Below are 18,192 nucleotides of genomic sequence, written 5' to 3'. Positions count from 1 at the left end.
TTCCCTAGTCTGTCAGGGCTGAGACGGTGCCTCCCGATGAAGGACTTTGGATTTGGCATTTGGGAACAGTTACCCCGAGTGGATCCCTTCCTACCCTCGGACCATAGCCAGGATTCGAACCCGTACGCCTGATGCCACTTGGCCCCCAAAGCGCGCGGTCCCACTGTACCATGGTGTACCCCTGTACATTCTAAATATGTAAATAGTAAAAATCAATATCGTACATATTCAGTTAAAAAAAATTTCTTCTAGCCTTAAAAGTAGTGAGAGGTGCCTGTGTGAGGGAAGGCGGGAGAGCGTCCCACGGCGTGGCGCCCAGAGTGGTGGTACACCGGTACACGTGTGTGTGTTGGTGCGGGGCACTTACAGCTGGTGCCTCTGTCGCGTCACATTACATGTTACAGCTTGTCCACTTTGAAAACATAAAAACTTTCAATACGGTTATGCCCACGTTCAACAAATGTTTCTGTCTTACTTTCAGCCACTGCAGTTCCCTGAAGTCTGCAGATACATGGTCATATTTGTTGACTTCTCCGACCGCCACCCGCGCTATGAAATTTTGCAATTTTTGTACATTAAATATTAATCAATCTTTAGTGGTTCCCCATATTTTAATACAATATTCAATCAAGCTTGAAACAAGTGTAGGTGTAATGATGATTCTGGTCTGTTTATCAAAGTTATGACTTATTTTACTGATTTACATTAAAATACCCATTACTTTTTTATTCAGCTCATTGATGTGCACGTCAAAAAAGCATGTAGCGATCAATGGAGATTCCCGAGAGAGAGAGAGAGAGAGAGAGAGAGAGAGAGAGAGAGAGAGAGAGAGAGAGAGCCGGGAACGACGAGTGTTACTAACCCCTTCTAAGGCATTATAATCTTTAGTTTCTGACTCATTCTCTCCTCAGCAAACAACCAGCCGCTTTCAAGCACATTTTTATGAACTGAAAATCATTTGGTTTGTTTAGCATGATTAGAATATTCTGTTTTGTTGACATACCTTAACATGAGAGCATACGAACGCAATAATACTTAGAAGAAACTATTATCACTCACCCTTCCACTACTGTTTGCCGCTGCAGAACACACACACATTTTCACGCTTCGACGCCATACACTTGTCTGGAAGGACATGTGGAATGCCAGTCATTGCAACACGCACGTCTACCAGGGAAGTTTAGATTTACGTACTAGATTTTGTGAAATTAGCATCCCCTCACCCTTCATGATATCACACTGTTTAATGACACCTTCGCTACGTCCTTATAAAATGCTTTCTCGTTACAGTATTTAGAATTTGTTTAAATTTATCACTGAAATAAAAATGCTGGTTCTTTCCAGTCTCCACAGACAGACGCCCTGTCGTCGACGTTCTGCTCTGAAACTAAATAAATATCCCTCGTTCAGGAATCAGCAGCCGAGGAGACAAATATATATTACGCCTCGCACAGCACCGCCATCTCGGTGCGGCGCGATACCAATACTTCCTGCGGATTTCTTTTTCCGTCACGAGCAAACTTGAGGCAGACATTTTTCACGCGGAGCCTCCAGCCGCCGGTGCTGACACCAATGAATGCCCGCCCATGAAAAGATCTCTGAGGAAAAAAGTAAGTATACTATTTTTCATGAGAGTAATGGTTTTTATGGCGGTGGTGGTGGTGGTGGTGGTGGTGGTAGTGGTGATGCGTTGGCGACAGCAGTGGTGGTGGTGGTGGTGGTGGTGGTGGCGATGGAAATAGTAAACATGTTGTTGTCGCCTCTTTTGTCGCCTTATTTCTGTTGGCGGGTGTTGTTGCCTTGTTACAGGCCGGAAAGGGAATTAGACTCAGGTGCTTGTTATCGGCACGGAAGGATTCTTGGCAATTACAAAGAAAGAAGCATTGTCACCACATCCTTATTCTTCGTCATAAACAGAAAAGGAGCACAGAGGGAATCAAGTAGCACATCCACCTGCACATGCTACAGGTCCCACATATCGACCTCCACACAACGAGTACTTAAAGTCCCAGAAAATCTATTGTCAAAATAAATAGAAAGACACAAGTGCAAGCTTTACATTGTATCTTATCGCCAGTGACTTATAAGCTCACAAGAGGCACTCACAACCCAAGGAAGATAGACTCCCCTGATGCGATGGTGGTTGCCCCTCTTAAACACATATCGTTCGTTTTCCCCCATCATTAACGCTTTATTCTCCCTCTCTGCCACTTGCACGCCTTCCACGAACTCACTGAACCCCATCGTATCATAAGAAGCACCACTTTCTCACTACTCGACTCGCCCATTTTATCGTCGATTCTTCCATCGGCGTGCTTCACTCCTCAGCGTCCTGCAGTTGATCGCTCTTCCTACACTCCACAGTTCTAAGCTTTCCTCTTATTACTCGGACACGCACGCCGCGCATTACTCTTTTTATACGACTCTATGGACACCCACTTCGCGCTTTCCAATACGTACCCGGGAATCAGTTCTTACAGCTTTCGTTCTCCCATTCTACTCCTTTTATTTTAGTCAAACGCAAACTTGTGTGTCTGACCTAAATATAAATTGAAACCAGATTCATACATGTAAATTCAGTGCTTCCTTGATACTTGGCTTTCTATGTAAAACAAATATGAACGTTACTTCGATGATGAGGGAGAGTTTTGGCTCACACTGGATGGGCGTCGCAGGATGGTATATTGAGTTGTCTGGTGGTGACGTGTAAAGTAGGAAAAGTTATGAATCACCATGTAATAATCTTTAACTGTATTACGCCTCATTTGTAATACTTATTACATAAATTTTGTATTATTCTTTAGAACTCACTCATTTATATTCATTGTGTAGTTGTGTATAACGTGACTGTCAGTGTGTCGCTTGCTGGCGCCACGCACATTCCACTGTATCATGGTGAAGTAAAGATAGCTTGTAGGAGAAGCCCATCCCCCTTCCATTAAGACACGTCACGTTCCCCAGTGCCGGTGAGGGGAGGGAAATGGACCTGACTATTGCATTCTTCACGCCCATTCATAACCAAATTTTTCCTGCCACCTCCACGCTCCTTCGCACGCCTCGTCTTCTTGTCTTAAGGCTGAAAACCAAGAGGAAGACCACTGCTTTTATAATGTTTGACACTTATCTGTCCTGACACACACACACACACACACACACACACACACACACACACACACACACACACCATTTATGCGACAAACATCATTTGATTACTTGATAACTACAACAGGATAACATATTGCTGAATAGATTTACATAATTTGTTAAGCGAAGTATTATTTTAATATCTCTTTATTGAGTAACACTTCAAAGCGGATAGATAATGACATGTATTATAATCGCGTTGGATGAAAACCTAAATATTACATTAAGTGCTCATCAGTGGAGGGTTGTTGTCCTGAGTGGCAAATTAACGGCTGCAGGCAAACGGTACATCATGATTTAGTGATTATAACATGATGAAATAATGCATGACTCCATTCGTGGCCCTGTAATTGACCCTGCATGTGTGTGTGTGTGTGTGTGTGTGTGTATGATACCAGTAACGATAATTTCTTCCTCCACCCACTGTCACAGAGGACGAGTTGCGGGCGGCCGTGCAGCAAGGCGGGCTGAGCGGGGCGCGGTGTTCACTCTCTGGCCTTGACTTGCGAGCTGTCTTCCTGCTAGTGGCCGTGGCGTGGCTGGTGGCGGGGACCCTCACCTAGCAGCCCGGACCACGTTGAGGTATACCGGATGTGTGTGTGTGTGTGTGTGTGTGTGTGTGTGTGTGTAAGAGAGAGAGAGAGAGAGAGAGAGAGAGAGAGAGAGAGAGAGAGAGAGAGAGAGAGAGAGAGAGAGAGAGAGAGAGAGAGAGAGAGATACATGCCCAAGTATTCGTTATACATTGAGAAATAGTGTTGGGGGAAGGTACAATTTAAAACCTCTCTGTCTTTACCATTGTCAACGCTTCTTCTGCACACTATGAGGAAACTTCCGTTGTCTTCACTTGCCTCGCTGTGTGTTCCTCTATGCCATCTACGGTAACCTTTCATGGGCATTTCCCTGGTGTTATGAACATACGTATATACTCTTGAGGAAGCAGAAATGAAGACGGACGAATCGACAGACGTTCATTTTTTACCGTTTATGTGAGAAACCTTCCGATCCAAACTTTTAGACACATCCTGCTGTAACTCAGACATGAACTGTGACCTCGGTTCCTGCAGGGTTTCAGTGGTACTATTGTGGAAAGGTTTATTGGTCAAAGTTTAAAAGTGTGTGATGCGAGAAAAGCTCACAAGCGCAGAGAGGAGACTTTGATTCTTTATGTGTCTCTCTGAGGTGTGAGTGAGGGTTATTGGGAGCCGTGGGGGAGGTAAGAGAGGCAGGACTGGGAAAGAATTGATGGTGAGTTTCAGTAGAGGTTTATTTAACTTATTTATTTATTTATCACAGAAGAAGGGCTACGGTCAGACAGCGAAATTGACAAGAAGGAGAAGAAAAAGGCTCACTGAAGCTGCCAGTTTCAAGAGAGACAAAAAACAGTTCAAAAGCAAGTCCGAAATTACATTATGGAGTGTCTTGACGGAGGTGTTAAACACTTCATAGTTGTAGGAGAAATTTACAAGTGATGTGGAAAGATGTGAGGAAAGGGGTGAAGGTAGTGGTGGTGGTGGTGGTGATATAGATCCAGTATTATGACGAGGACACTGACAATGTGTGCATGTCCCGCAAGTATTACAGGAAGAATAGTGTGTGTGTGTGTGTGTGTGTGTGTGTGTGTGTGTGTGTGTGTGTGTGTCAGGGAGCGTTAGAGAACCAATTAAAGCTGGAAAGGACAAGATGGTTCGCGAATATTTAGTTTGATCTTTCTTCGCGTGTGTTAATTACATTACGTGTTGATAAGAGTGCTCATGAGTGTCATCGACTTTCCGTCCACTTTGAGACATGAGCGGCGCCGTTTGGCATTTAATGGACTCGGAAATGATAACTGTGAAAGGATGAAATTAAATTAGCTTCTTAATTGACCTTAATGGAAGAATGCTAAAGAAAATGTGAGGAAATTAGGAGGAAATTATGTTGTTGATACCAAATTTAAACTTCTCGGTAAAGTTATAATCTTTAAACTAAAATACTCACATTGACAAAATACCTGCGCTTATCTAAATATCTTTCACTCTTAAAGTGTTTTGTGTTACCTCCCACACTTGGCTACGGTGCAGCCTTCACACATTATGATTCTCCGGCACAGATCCACACAAATGAGAGTAAGAAATAACAGCTGACCACCCACCCTCTAAAAAGAAAAAAAAAAAAAAAAAAAAAAGTAAAAAAAAAAAAAAAAAAAAAAGAGAAACCTAAATTGGGACGTGAGTAAAAGCTAGCCGGCAAACACATGCTCGTATTACACCACTTTTAAGTAACTGGTCGCCCTGAGTGGTGGTTTATGCAATACCATCCGAATATCGAAAGCGCAGTGTCAATAATATTTCAAACACTTTTCCAAAATCGATAGCAGTCAGTGTTTCCTTTAGGGTCTGGCAGCTTCTGGAGGCTTTTTTTCACTTTTTTTTCTTTTTTGCCTCTGGTCAGAATCTTTCTTACATAAAAAAAAAGTGCCATAATCACATCACGAATCCCCTCAAACAAGGTCACTTCTATTGTGGGTAACCATAAGGTGACCCCTTGAAGCAGGCTGAGGTCAAGGGAGCAAGACGAGCACCGAGGGAATCCATAACTATGAGAAAATACTGCATCGCTTTGACAGTTATTCCCTGCAGATGAACGCCTCTTTTAAGAATAATATTAGCAAGCGGCAACACATCCTTTGGTCCTCGTCGCCGGCTGCCAGGCGTGTGTGTTCTTGAGTGAACGAGATATCCAGGTTGATACCTCCTGGTGAAATTACTCAGAAGACGTGGGATGTAAAATTCTAAATAGCATTAACCTTCCCTTTGATACGAAAAGCCTTAGCAAAATAGAAAGGACGCTAGAAAAGAGAACAAGAAGCAGTGAATAGGCTTTCCCTTTCGACTTCCCGAACCTACATGAAAATGGGAAAAAGTACTTAGTCTTTGTGCTTCTTTCTTCCCTTGGCCTTTTGAAATGCCACACAAGGACACTTCACTGTCAAAGGCAATCCATTCATCTTCCATGTGTACTTTTTCTGTGGAAGTGTAGAAGGGGATTAGCATTTCGTCTCACGTGATCTACTCTATATGGTCTCATAGAGTACTCACGCTGGCTTATTCACCATCGTCATGCCCAGCCGGGTGAAGACAGTTTGAGGTACAGGACGTGAGCGGAAGAGTTATGTTCTCGCCACTCGGTAACCCCTCCAAGACGTTTTAAGTCAACATTAGCTTTGCATAAAAAAAAAAAAAAATGTTGGGCAGTCTTTTGTCACTAAGCAACTTACCGGGCACTATGAACGACCGCTATGCAAGCCAGATAGCCAGAAATAAATTGTAAATGCAAGAAAATATATGGTGATTAATAAAAAGGGATACTCGCATATGTACAATACTCATATATGTACAATTTAATGAGCGTCTACTCCTTCTGTGAGTGGCGAGACGTGGCGCAGCTGTGGGTGGCGAAGCGGAGCAAGAACTTGTTTACCTGGACGTAAGGCGAGACGAAGCCTTTATTGCGACACACGGCGAGGCTCATTCATGGATGTTGACCTGCGGGGAGGGGAGGGTCGCCTCTGTTCACCTTTGTGTGTGTGTGTGTGTGTGTGTGTGTGTGTGTGTGTGTGTGGATGTGTGTGTGGGGTGCGTTGGTATAAAAGTTGGTAGAGTTAGAGCCAATTAATGTGTGTGAGGAGAGGAGCACAGGAAGTGATGCGTGGGGAGTCGTGCAGTGGTAGCGGCGAGCATAATCAGGGCGTGCCGGGAGATGCTCAAGTGTGAGGAAGGAGAATCGATGGAAAACTAGTTAGGTAAGAGGGAATGAGAAGCCCCAGAAATATTTCGAATGATCAGGTGAAGGAAAGAGACTCGAGCGATGTGTTCGTGGCGGAAAGCTTGGATGGGTGTGTGAGGAGGGAAAAGTTTGATGTGGCAAAGGGAAAAGCCTAATTTGCAATACGTGTTGTCTGTAACCGGGAACTGTCAGCCATGTTGGCTCAGTGGTATTCGTGTGTGTGTGTGTGTGCGTGTGAGTGTGTGTGTGTGTGTGTGTGTGTGTGTGTGTGTGTGTGTGTGTGTGTGTGTGTGTGTGTGTGTGTTCATGTATGTTTGCTCTTGTTACACATAGAACTGAACGCTCCCCCGTCCTGCAGCAATAACAGTTCCATCTTCAACACTGGAATAACATATGGCGCGCTCGTGCTTGCTTGTGTGTGTACGTGCGTGCGTGCGTGCGTACGTGTGTGTGTGTGTGTGTGTGTGTGTGTGTGTGTGTGTGTGTGTGTGTGTGTGTGTGTGTGTGTGTGTGTGTGTGTGTGTGTATCGTCCTGAACCTCAGTCTGCGCCATATTTGTCTGGTCTCTGTCAGCATGTGCGCCACTGAACAGTATTCATTGCGCCTCGTCCCGTTCATCTCGAAACAATTTTTACCAGGAACGAAGAAAACTGAATTAACAAACAGCCGTGCGGCGCCAGCACACGCCTCCCAGGCTGCTGTTTCAGCTTTATGGGCAACATAAGCCAGTATGTTTGAACAAGGTTTTTGTCTTATTATTTATTGTACCTCATTTATAAGACATATGTGTCATAATTCATCGGCGTGCATCATAATCCAATTTATATGTAGCATGTTCCTCCACTAATGAATAGGTGTGATTTATCATCAACCAAAGCAGTGCATGTATCCTAATGTTTGTCCTTTGTATTCTATTGTTTGGCGTTATTCTTTTGTATATATAATTGCTTAACTCTGAATTCATTTTCTGGCACGAAAATAAAAAAAGAAGAAAAAGAAAACTTTTTGTAGCATTCAGAAAAACGACATAAAGACATTCTATATCATAAATGCTCTCTTTACACTAACACAAACTCAACAAGCCTACATAGCCAATAACAATTAAGCCGATCCCTAACTCTTCACTCCCCACCCTACATAATCCTTTTCCTTGTTTATTTTACCTGCTCAATAAGTCTGTCCTTCACTCTACAACTCGTAGAAAATGGAAGTGACTGATGCAGGGAGACGCGAAGCTGAGAAAAATCCCCTTGAATGCCACATCAAGCTGGGCGGAGGAACCTGGAGACCGTAACGAGGAAATAGTACTGACTTTCAGCGACTTTCAACCTTACTTGCAGTGCCCTTAAGGGTTATCATCCACTTTGGTGACAAAAAAAAAGTCTTTTCAGAAGCGCGTACCCTCAGATGCTTTCATGTGAGGATATTTTCTTGCATTGTAGGTCCCGTTCATGCAGCCTGCGCCAAGTGCCAAAACTACATACACCCTCTGTTTGGACAACCTGGTGTTGACTAGTAACTTAAGAACAGTGTTCTTCAAACTTTTTTTCTTCAATTTTTACTGTCACAGTTGGATTTTTCATGCTTTTGTCTTTATCAACGAGTCGTGTTTCTCTTGTATAATGTGTATGTATAACGCCCACTTCCCTTCACTCATGCAGAAATGGTGTGTTGTCCATATGTGACAAATCCGTGATGATAAGGTACATGCAAACTGAAAAATCCAACATTGCTATTTTCCATGCCATCACTTTATCTACTTTATCTATTACGGTACAGAAATAATAGCTACACCACGCAACACAGTCAATCAACGCAATTTAGAACACACAGACAAAAGAACTAATTAGGCTGTTCAGTATTAACAATCAGAATAGTACTTTCTGTTATGGGAGTTATAATGGTAGAATATCCTGTTTACAAGTCTGCTAAAGTAGAATTTCTCACCTGCCGATTTACGTAGATCCAGTGAAGCAGCGAAGATTGGCACTTGGGGAGTGGGTGAAGGGGGGAGTAATGTTACAAATATTTTTTTGCAAGGAGTCTCGCACCATGACAGCCGCTGAGACTTCACTGTAGCGAGTGTTGCCGCGTAATGCCAACTCGAGCGGGAACTTGTGCCATAAGCTGCATATAAGATCGCTGTAATTACACTTCTGGTAACGCGGGAATATTCTGATGAAAATATACTATCCTCCTGTATGGAAAAATAACTATGAGAAACAAGAAATTGCATCATATATGCTAATTTGTTCTATAAGAAAGACTCCATCTTTGTATGTGTGTCTGTTTGTACTTATGCTGTTGAACATCTGACATGTTTCTTTTTCGTCAAAACCTCAACGAGGTAAACACGTGAAGCCACGAGTGCTCTGCAAACCTCGTATCTTTTTCTGGCGCTTTGATATATTCATGTTTCTCTTCCTCCCCCTTCTACAAGACTTGTTTCAGTGTTACATGTTAGAGTGTGAAACATTTTGATTATGTAAATATAATCTGTTGGCTTATATTATCCTTATTTTAGTTAAACATCCAGCTGTAATTTAGTATCACCGATTTGGAACTTGAATTTGATTAATGGCGAGTGTTGAATATTTTGCAATAATCATGGTTGCAGTATTTGTCTGTCAAAGGAAAGGAGTGTGATTGTCACACGGCATGAGTCATGGGGCAATACGGCTCGCTCTCCCCACTCCAGTTTCTTCATGCGACAGAGCTGTTACTTTTTTTTTTTTTTTTAACGGATGAGATGACTTAAATAAGAGTGCCTCAGGATTCAGCAACACGTATCTAAGTGGTTTACGAGTGTCAGGTCACTGAAATGCTTTATTTTGCAGTTTTTCGACATGAACGATGTCAGTAGAACATATCATGGAGAGAGAGAGAGAGAGAGAGAGAGAGAGAGAGAGAGAGAGAGAGAGAGAGAGAGAGAGAGAGAGAGAGAGAGAGAGAGAGAGAGGTGTTCGCTTTGCTTGTCCATATCGTCAAAGGAAAGCAGACCAGATTACTGTGGTGTGCAGGGAATTATCGTCTGGCATCCTCGTGAAACTCGCCGTAACTATCGGCAGGATATTTTATAACCCTTTGTCGCCTCCAGGGTAACGTTCGATTTAGCTCAACTGGAAATTCTTTAAGACTTTCAAAAATTTTTGCAAGTTAAGTAAAAATTACTCGTTTGATGAATGACCTCTGAAACGGAAGATATAGTGTCAGGTGTGAAAAGCAGTGCATTTTTCCGTGTTTATTCGGAAGTGAAGCGGGGGAGCTTACATGCACCATGTTGTACGTTTCCAGCAGATTCATACTCAATCACTGGTTATCGTGAAACAGGGTCAGTATGGACTGGCTGCGTTCAGAATGTCATTGGCTTTGACTTGGCAGGTGACTCAAAAAACTGTTGTTTATATATGTTTTTGTTTTTGTTTTTGTTTTTTTTTATCTTCCTTTGTTTATCTCCCAAGATGTGCCGTAGACCATCCCAGTCTCTTTGAGTAGCCACACACAGATACTCACATTCATACAGCCGTAGGATGGTAGAACTGCTGACCTTTCGCCTCTGCCGGAAAGACAAGATCCCAACGCTTTGGCTCACGTCCCGTATCTACTCATTGCTGGAAAAAGGGTTATGATGTGAAGGTAAACGAACTTCAGAAGTTGCCCCTCTGCCCTGGATTAAAATCTGACACCCCATGGTTACTGATCGATCGCGAAAACGACTACATCAATGAACTCTAATAATAGCCATCTCTTTCGCGCTAGAGGTAATTTATGGCTTATCTTCGCAGACCTGTAATTTAATAGCTTTAACCCAACCCATCCAAACCTCAACACAAGAATTACAGTCACTCACCACTTATACAATCATCAACGAAAATTTTACAGAAAAATAGCATTATTCTGACTGTTGTGATCTAGAAAGATCACAACAGTCTTCCTCTCCATATAAGTCGTGAACCCCAGAGCCTGAGAGCGGATGGGAGGAGTGTTAGGCGCTTGCTGGAGTGGTGTATCGTGTTGTGCTTCATGCTTAACGGCGGCGATAATTCATTGTTCTTCGATCGCGTATTTTCTTCTGCGATTTATTGCTGAGACATAAATTGCCTGTGTATTTTCCTTCAGGAATATGCGAAGGTTTTGTTTTGAGAACCTGTTTTCGGATACTTGTAGTAGGTGGGGAAAGTATTTATGAGAGAGAGAGAGAGAAAGAGAGAGAGAGAGAGAGAGAGAGAGAGAGAGAGAGAGAGAGAGAGAGAGAGAGAGAGAGAGAGAGAGAGAGACTGTTTATGGTGCTCCCTTAAACATGGCCAAGGTATATGCATAAGAATTTCACATACTTTTTCTTGTGTAGAAGTTGTAATGAATAGGCTTATACTTGCCATTCTCAAACCAAGGGTAGTCCACCAAGTGTGTTCCAAGTGGAAAAGGATCCATCCCACCACTCCACCCATGTGTTATGGGTAGAAAGGAACACGTTGTACAATCTATGGCGTATATCAATACTGGACTGTACAGGGTAGCGTGTGACGGAGCGACACACACCCACACTTCCTACCCCCTAAGCAGGGTGAAGGTGACTGACAGTGTGAATGACAGGTGGGGCGGTGTTAGGGGTAGCGACGGGCTGCCAGAAGTAGTTTACAAACACTAATACAAGTAATTCAGAGGAACAATAAAGCAAGTGACACATAAATGGATACACTGCCTTGTGGAATTTCAGTACAGTATACATTTAATAATTTACTTGTGAATGATAAACGTTCCTGGTGATGATTTTTCTTTCTAACTTTACAGGATCAGCGGTGCCTGTCTCTCGCTGCCCTTCGGGTCTCTGGCAGCATCGGACGGGACCTGTGAGGCAACCCTACACACACACACACACACACACACACACACACATACATTCCAACACACACACACACACACACACACCAGTATATGTGTACCTGAGTGGCAGCTGTGAAAGGTGTAGTGTGATCAGCGATGAAAACGGGATACTGGTGTGACATTATTATTAGTAAGCTACCGCGGTGCTCCCTTAATGCTGAATGACTGGCAGGGATTAGAGGTCAGAGTAATTTGGATTCTTTTGATAACCTGAGAGTAATTTGATTAGGGTGCTGTTTTAGTTGCGCATTCTTCTTCTGTTCCGTTCTTTTGTTTTGTGTGAAATCAATGAGATAACCTTCTTTATTTTATTTATTTATATTTTATTTTTTCTTTATTTTCAACTTAATGTTTAAGGCTCTTTGTGTGTGTGTGTGTGTGTGTGTGTGTGTGTGTGTGTGTGTGTGTGTGTGTAATCAAAGACAAAGGAGGTACGTAATGTTTCCTCTTAGAACCAGACTTGTTTCTGTTTTATGGCGATAGAAATTACAGATATAAATACAAAACTATTTTTAGTACTGCAGCTGTACTGGATTAGTACGTCTCGGGACAATACATTACTCAAAATTTAATAAATAACAATGATGACAATAATGAGAGCGGACAAGAACAACAACAACAATAATTATAACAGTAATAATAACAATAATAATAATAATAATAATAATAATAATAATAATAATAATAATAATGATGAACGGATTTTGAAAAGTGATAAAGAAGTAAGACATGTCTGACGTGGCGAACACACACACACACACACACACACACACACACACACAAAAAAAAAAAAAAAAAAAAAAAAACACCATACGTACAAATGAGCACAAACTTTGAGGCAGAATTTTCGATAACTCTGTTTCTGTGTGTCGTTTCTTTCCTCGGCTCGTCTGGACCCAAACGTCCCAAGCTGCAGAGAACACTTTTAGCACGCGTTGTTAAAATGTGATTTCCCTCAGTCCTCAGCTGCGAAATCAGGAATTCTGTTTGTCTGCCTAATTACTGTTTGCTTGTGTGTGTGTGTGTGTGTGTGTGTGTGTGTGTGTGTGTGTGTGTGTGTGTGTGTGTCTGTCAGAGAGAGAGAGAGAGAGAGAGAGAGAGAGAGAGAGAGAGAGAGAGAGAGAGAGTCTCTAGAAACGACCTGTCATTTTTCTGTTTGTCATTTTGTTTCGTCCCCTTTCTCTCTCTCTCTCTCTCTCTCTCTCTCTCTCTCTCTCTCTCTCTCTCTCTCTCTCTCTCTCTCTCTCTCTCTTTCGTCCCTGGAGGTCAGTTCGTCTGGTTCCTCTCCCTCTCCCACTCCAGGATCAGTAAGTGGCGGTGTTTGCCTCCCCCACAGGGACCGTGGTTGCGTCCATGCTGTGGTTTGTTTTGTGCTGCTGGCTTCATTTCCTGCTCGGGTGATTCGACTCTTCTCTTTATATGTAATTCAACAGTGGCTATTTTACACAAATTTTCTCCGACACGTTATTTTCATTTTTATTTTTTAAATCATGTTTTTCAAGTATTATGTGTATCTGTTGCGTACTCGTAGTTCCAATATTTTTTACGCTGGTGGTCAATGTTTAGAATAGGATTTTTCTTTATTATCTTGTGCATCTAACACACACACACACACACACTGGTATACACTCAACGATAATTACCCTAATTTAAACAGACATGCAGGTGCTTACGTGGTATGTTTTCCAACTTAATCGTGGGTGAGCAATGCAGGGAAACGTCTCCGAAATCGAATTCTTACCAAAAACAAAACAAAATGTTCTTCATTTCGAGAACTTTAAGGCACAGGCCAGTGCGATATGTTTCTAAGTTGAGAGAGAGAGAGAGAGAGAGAGAGAGAGAGAGAGAGAGAGAGAGAGAGAGAGAGAGAGACGCTTCTGATACATACATACTGTGGCGGAGTGGGCATGCTTTAAGGCTTAGTTACCTATCCTCTTAATGTGTTTATGTTACGTGAGAAGTCTTTACACCAGCAAGGTATTTCACTTCTGTCATTTTTTTCATAACAACGATACAAAAAATGGGAGTATTTGCGTTCTGTCATCTGTGTATTACTAATACTCTCCCAAAAGAGGAGTTAAGAATACTAGCAGTGTAAAGGAAGAAGCCCGTAGCCCGCACATCCACACCGTTACGGAAATAACAAGAAGCTTCATTATTTATGGGTATTTGTAGCCAACCTCAGAAATATCTGGGCATTCGTAAGCACCGGAACACTTTTGCTCTTCAGTTATGCTGATGCCAACTGAGCACCAACAAGGCTGGAAGAATATGAAAGAATCGTACTAAACCAGTATAATTTATGTAATATGTACATGTGTTTGTGGAGATGTGCGTACTTTGATAATTATCCTACTTCGCAGTAACTGAGGTGATCATTGCCAAGGGAGGGATACTGTTATATGCAGTTTCTCTAGGAAGGACCATCAAAGAACAACAAAGGATAAGACCAATGATTGAGCACTGGAGCGCGATAAATAAGGTTTAAGAAAAATATTAATGATTCAACTGGTTCAGTGTCAAGATGTTGGCCCTTGGCTGTAAACTATCATCACTGTTTTGGCCATACTGTGAATGCCAGACGGCCTCGCCTATCACACACTATCACCGCCGATAAAACAAGGAATTTTCTTACTGAACAGAATAAAAATAAATAAATAAATAAATAAATAAATATAACATCAAAATAGTGAAAACACGAGTTATAACTCTCTCGCCTCACAATGTTTTCAACCCAGGCAGCGAGACAGTCCACAGCAGCAGAAAGCTTTAGAACACTGACACTCTTGAATGAATATCTGGTATCTATTACTTGAAAAGAGTTCATTTCATTTCTCTTTAAGGCCATATTACAATTTCCAACCGTGTGTGTGCCTGTGTGTGTGATGTGAGATGTACATATTTGCTTGCTTCATTTATTTATTTGTATTTATTGATTCATTGATTATTTTTTTCTTATTTGTACATGTATTTTGCATTGACAGCCAGAGCAAATAGTGGAGAGAAGGACGGAAAGTTTCCCGCCGCTACACACCTTCACCTGAGACCTGATGAAACACCTGCTTTTGTTCTAGATTCACAGGTATCTATTTCTTTCGTCAGGTGGCGCCGGTAATTATCTTTATCCCTTTTGTTTGTTTATCTATTTTTTCTTATATATATTTGTGTGAATAATGGCTTTCATAGGAGTTACGAAAGTTACTGGAAAATGAAAAAGAATATTGTGGGGTGTGTGTGTGTGTGTGTGTGTGAGAGAGAGAGAGAGAGAGAGAGAGAGAGAGAGAGAGAGAGAGAGAGAGAGAGAGAGAGAGAGAGAGAGAGAGAGAGAGAGATGGGGGGAGGATGGAAAATGTGTGTGTGTGTGTGTGTCAAGACAAATAAACCGGAAGACGTCACCCTCATAAACCACAATAAACCACACAGCTAAAGCCGCCACCAGGTGTAACTTCATGTGTGCGCTCGGCAAGACAGGACACATCTCAGCCTCTCTCTGTCACGCTGCACTTCTCATCTTCACCGCAAACTTCCCGCCTGGTGTGTGTGTGCGGGGGCTGGCTCACCTGCGGCCCTCCACACACAGACACGGCGCCTCTCCAGGACGCTCACAGCCACTCATCAAGCAACACATCAGTAACGCAAATGTCCATGTCTCATTCATCCATATAAATATTTTTTGTATATATATATTGACTTTAATATAGATGTATAATTGTATAATGTATATGTGCGAGAATATGTATGTATTGCGCATTATGCATACATACATAACGTGCTTTTTTGTGTACATGTACTTACGTATACATTTCAGGAGAATGTTCTTTAATTATGTATAGGCCTTGGCGTATGGCTGTATCTTTCTTTCTAAGTGAAGAAAATATAGACTTCTTGAAATTAGAATAATGGAGGTCATTACAATCCTGCATTCATTTCGGTGATAAACAAGAGAAGAAAATAATGAGCGCGTTTCCTCGGTTAAAAATTAAAAGGAAAACAAAATACTTCAGTTGTACACTCGCACCTAGAATGTACTAGAGGGAGTATTATACATACATTCAGGAACAGTGACGTAGCTCTGACTGGAGTGTGTGTGTGTGCCCGACGACGGTTTGATCGCTAACAGACCAGCCAGAATGAAACGACAAAGGAAGCCACGCCACAGGTATCTCCTCCTCCTCTTGCTCCTGCTCATGCCTTTGTTCTGACTTATTTCTGTTACTGTATGTTGGATACATAGACTACAAACAGCCCGGTGAGGACCAAAACGTTTGCTGCTATTTGTTCTTGATGTTCTTTTTTTTTATTGTCTTCAGTTCTCCTCCCCCTCCTCCTCCTGCTCTCTTTTTACGCTTCCGTAATTCACATATGGCTTTTAATTAATTTATGGCAATCATGCCGATACGGAACAACCATCATAGCGTGAGAGAGAGAGAGAGAGAGAGAGAGAGAGAGGAGAGAGAGAGAGAGAGAGAGAGAGAGAGAGAGAGAGAGAGAGAGAGACTTAACGCTACCACTCTTAACTCTGTTGGGGGGAAAGTCTCAGTTAGATTCCATTCTGGAAACTAAATGATCATCACCAAAGACGAATAATTTTCATCTGTTTAACTTTTTTAATACTGTGGACTGTGCGTGGAGTATATGTACAGAAGGAACGTGAACACACACACACAAACACACAAACACACCACACCACACCACACACACACACACACCACACCACACACACACACACACACACACACACACACACACACACACACACACAGACTATATTGGTGAGAGAGATCTTTACTTTTCACCTTGCCAGTTGTCACAAAGGGCTACCCCGTGGACCACTTACGTACTTACTTGTACTTAGTACCCTTTGTAAGTCTTAATTGTTCTACTACTATATATTTTCATATTGTGCTTCTGACTCTGGCTGACTCCCTCGTAATAAAATTTATTTGTGCTGGATCCTCTTGTCTCCTTTCCTGATGACCAATAAGCGGTACAAACCTCTGCACATGTTGTACCTTTACTTTGATGCTGCCAGGTTGTGTTTGTGCTGTTTCGTTATTAATTAATGGCTTCCTAATCCTCGTTCATTTTTTCTTATCATCAAAGTTATGATTTTCTTTCTCTAACTCCTCCTCCTCCTCATCATCATCCTCCTCCTCCTCCTCTTTGCCATCGCCCTTCTTGTCCTCCTTCTGGTTGTTCTGCTTGTTCGTACCCACCTTCTCATCTTTCTCCTCCTCCTCCTCCTCCTCCTCCTCCTCCTCCTTCTCCTTATTCTCGCCTTCCTCCTCCTCATCATCATCCCACTACAAAAAAGCAACATCGTCTTAGTCTCATGGAATAGCACTTAATCTCAAAGGCAACGCTCGGACATTAAAGAACATGAAGTCTGAGACCCTGACAAGACCAGTTACTGAGAGGAGTTTAATGCAAACTTACGCCACACCAGCCGAATTTGATATCGGGGTAATGAGCACCTGAACACCAACAAGGATTACTGCAAGCATGGCCAACGCTATTCGCAGGTAAGGTAAGAGAGATTCAGCTTGATATAGGAAAGTACTCTCAAATATTTATGGTTCTCATAGGAACTGTTTTCAGAGGTGACGTAAGTTATTTGTTGGATTCTTATGTCTGTTTTAAGTTGTCGAAATAAGAGGTCGAAATTTTTAAGAATACGTGATGTCATAGGTGTTCTTTTCCACTGACGATGCAAAATACATGTCAAAGTATCACTACGCGTAGAAACAACCTTGAAAATCCCAAGAACTTTTATTAAAATCTTAAAAGCTGCCAAATTAAGCCCCCAAAACATTTAAGAATACGTAGTCATGGGTGTTTTTCCTATTTATGATGCACAATATATGTTAATCCAACAATAGAATCAGAAAATACCCATGGAAACCCCACCAGCTTCACTAGAGCCCGTTAAAACCTGTCCAAATAACACGCCAAAACGTTTAAGAATAAGAATTGCCATGATCGTTCTTTCTCATTGATGATTCGGAACACATATTAAAGAATCACTGTAATCAGAGAAATCATCCTTGAAAACACCAGCATCTTCCAAAACAGATCCTGAAACTTTTGAGAATGTGATATAGTCTGAAGGGTTGCTAAAGTCTCGTAAAATGATCCCTGGTTTCTTGTAACAAAAAAGACGTTGTAATTATCGTATCCCGGATCAGTTACTTTACAACTGTCCAGTTTTGTTGTGCCTCTGTCGAAAATCATAAAGTCAGTCATCCTTAATTCAAAGACAATTATTACTAAGTCAAGTGCATTGTTTTACATCATGAGAGAGAGAGAGAGAGAGAGAGAGAGAGAGAGAGAGAGAGAGAGAGAGAGAGAGAGAGAGAGAGAGAGATCACAGGCACATGGTAAACATTTAGTGTCTTTTAT

The 18,192-nt window shown here is 42.0% G+C and overlaps 1 protein-coding gene across 8 annotated transcripts in view; it reads left to right on the top strand.

Moving 5' to 3' along the window:
• LOC135107315 (neuronal cell adhesion molecule-like) overlaps positions 1-16,237 on the top strand; it is a 111,056-nt gene extending 94,819 nt beyond the window's left edge. For 2 of the 8 annotated variants that reach the window (XR_010271702.1, XR_010271696.1), the window contains 3 exons: positions 3,577-3,726; positions 11,701-11,759; positions 13,130-16,237. Coding sequence is in view for 1 of the 8 variants with exons in the window: in XM_064017015.1 (XP_063873085.1) it covers positions 3,577-3,707 (131 nt within the window). In the remaining 7 variants the exon portion in view is untranslated. Of the gene's footprint in view, positions 1-3,576; positions 3,727-11,700; positions 12,856-13,129 lie in introns of those variants that run through there. The other 6 variants (XR_010271700.1, XR_010271697.1, XR_010271698.1 and 3 more) reach the window with 6 other exon arrangements.
• The last annotated feature ends 1,955 nt before the right edge of the window (positions 16,238-18,192 follow it).

The sequence above is a fragment of the Scylla paramamosain genome, chromosome 15, assembly GCF_035594125.1.
Source record: "Scylla paramamosain isolate STU-SP2022 chromosome 15, ASM3559412v1, whole genome shotgun sequence".
Classification (NCBI taxonomy): Eukaryota; Metazoa; Arthropoda; class Malacostraca; order Decapoda; family Portunidae; genus Scylla; species Scylla paramamosain.
The sequence above is the reverse complement of the archived record's forward strand: the minus strand, read 5'-3'. Positions and strand labels throughout refer to the sequence as shown.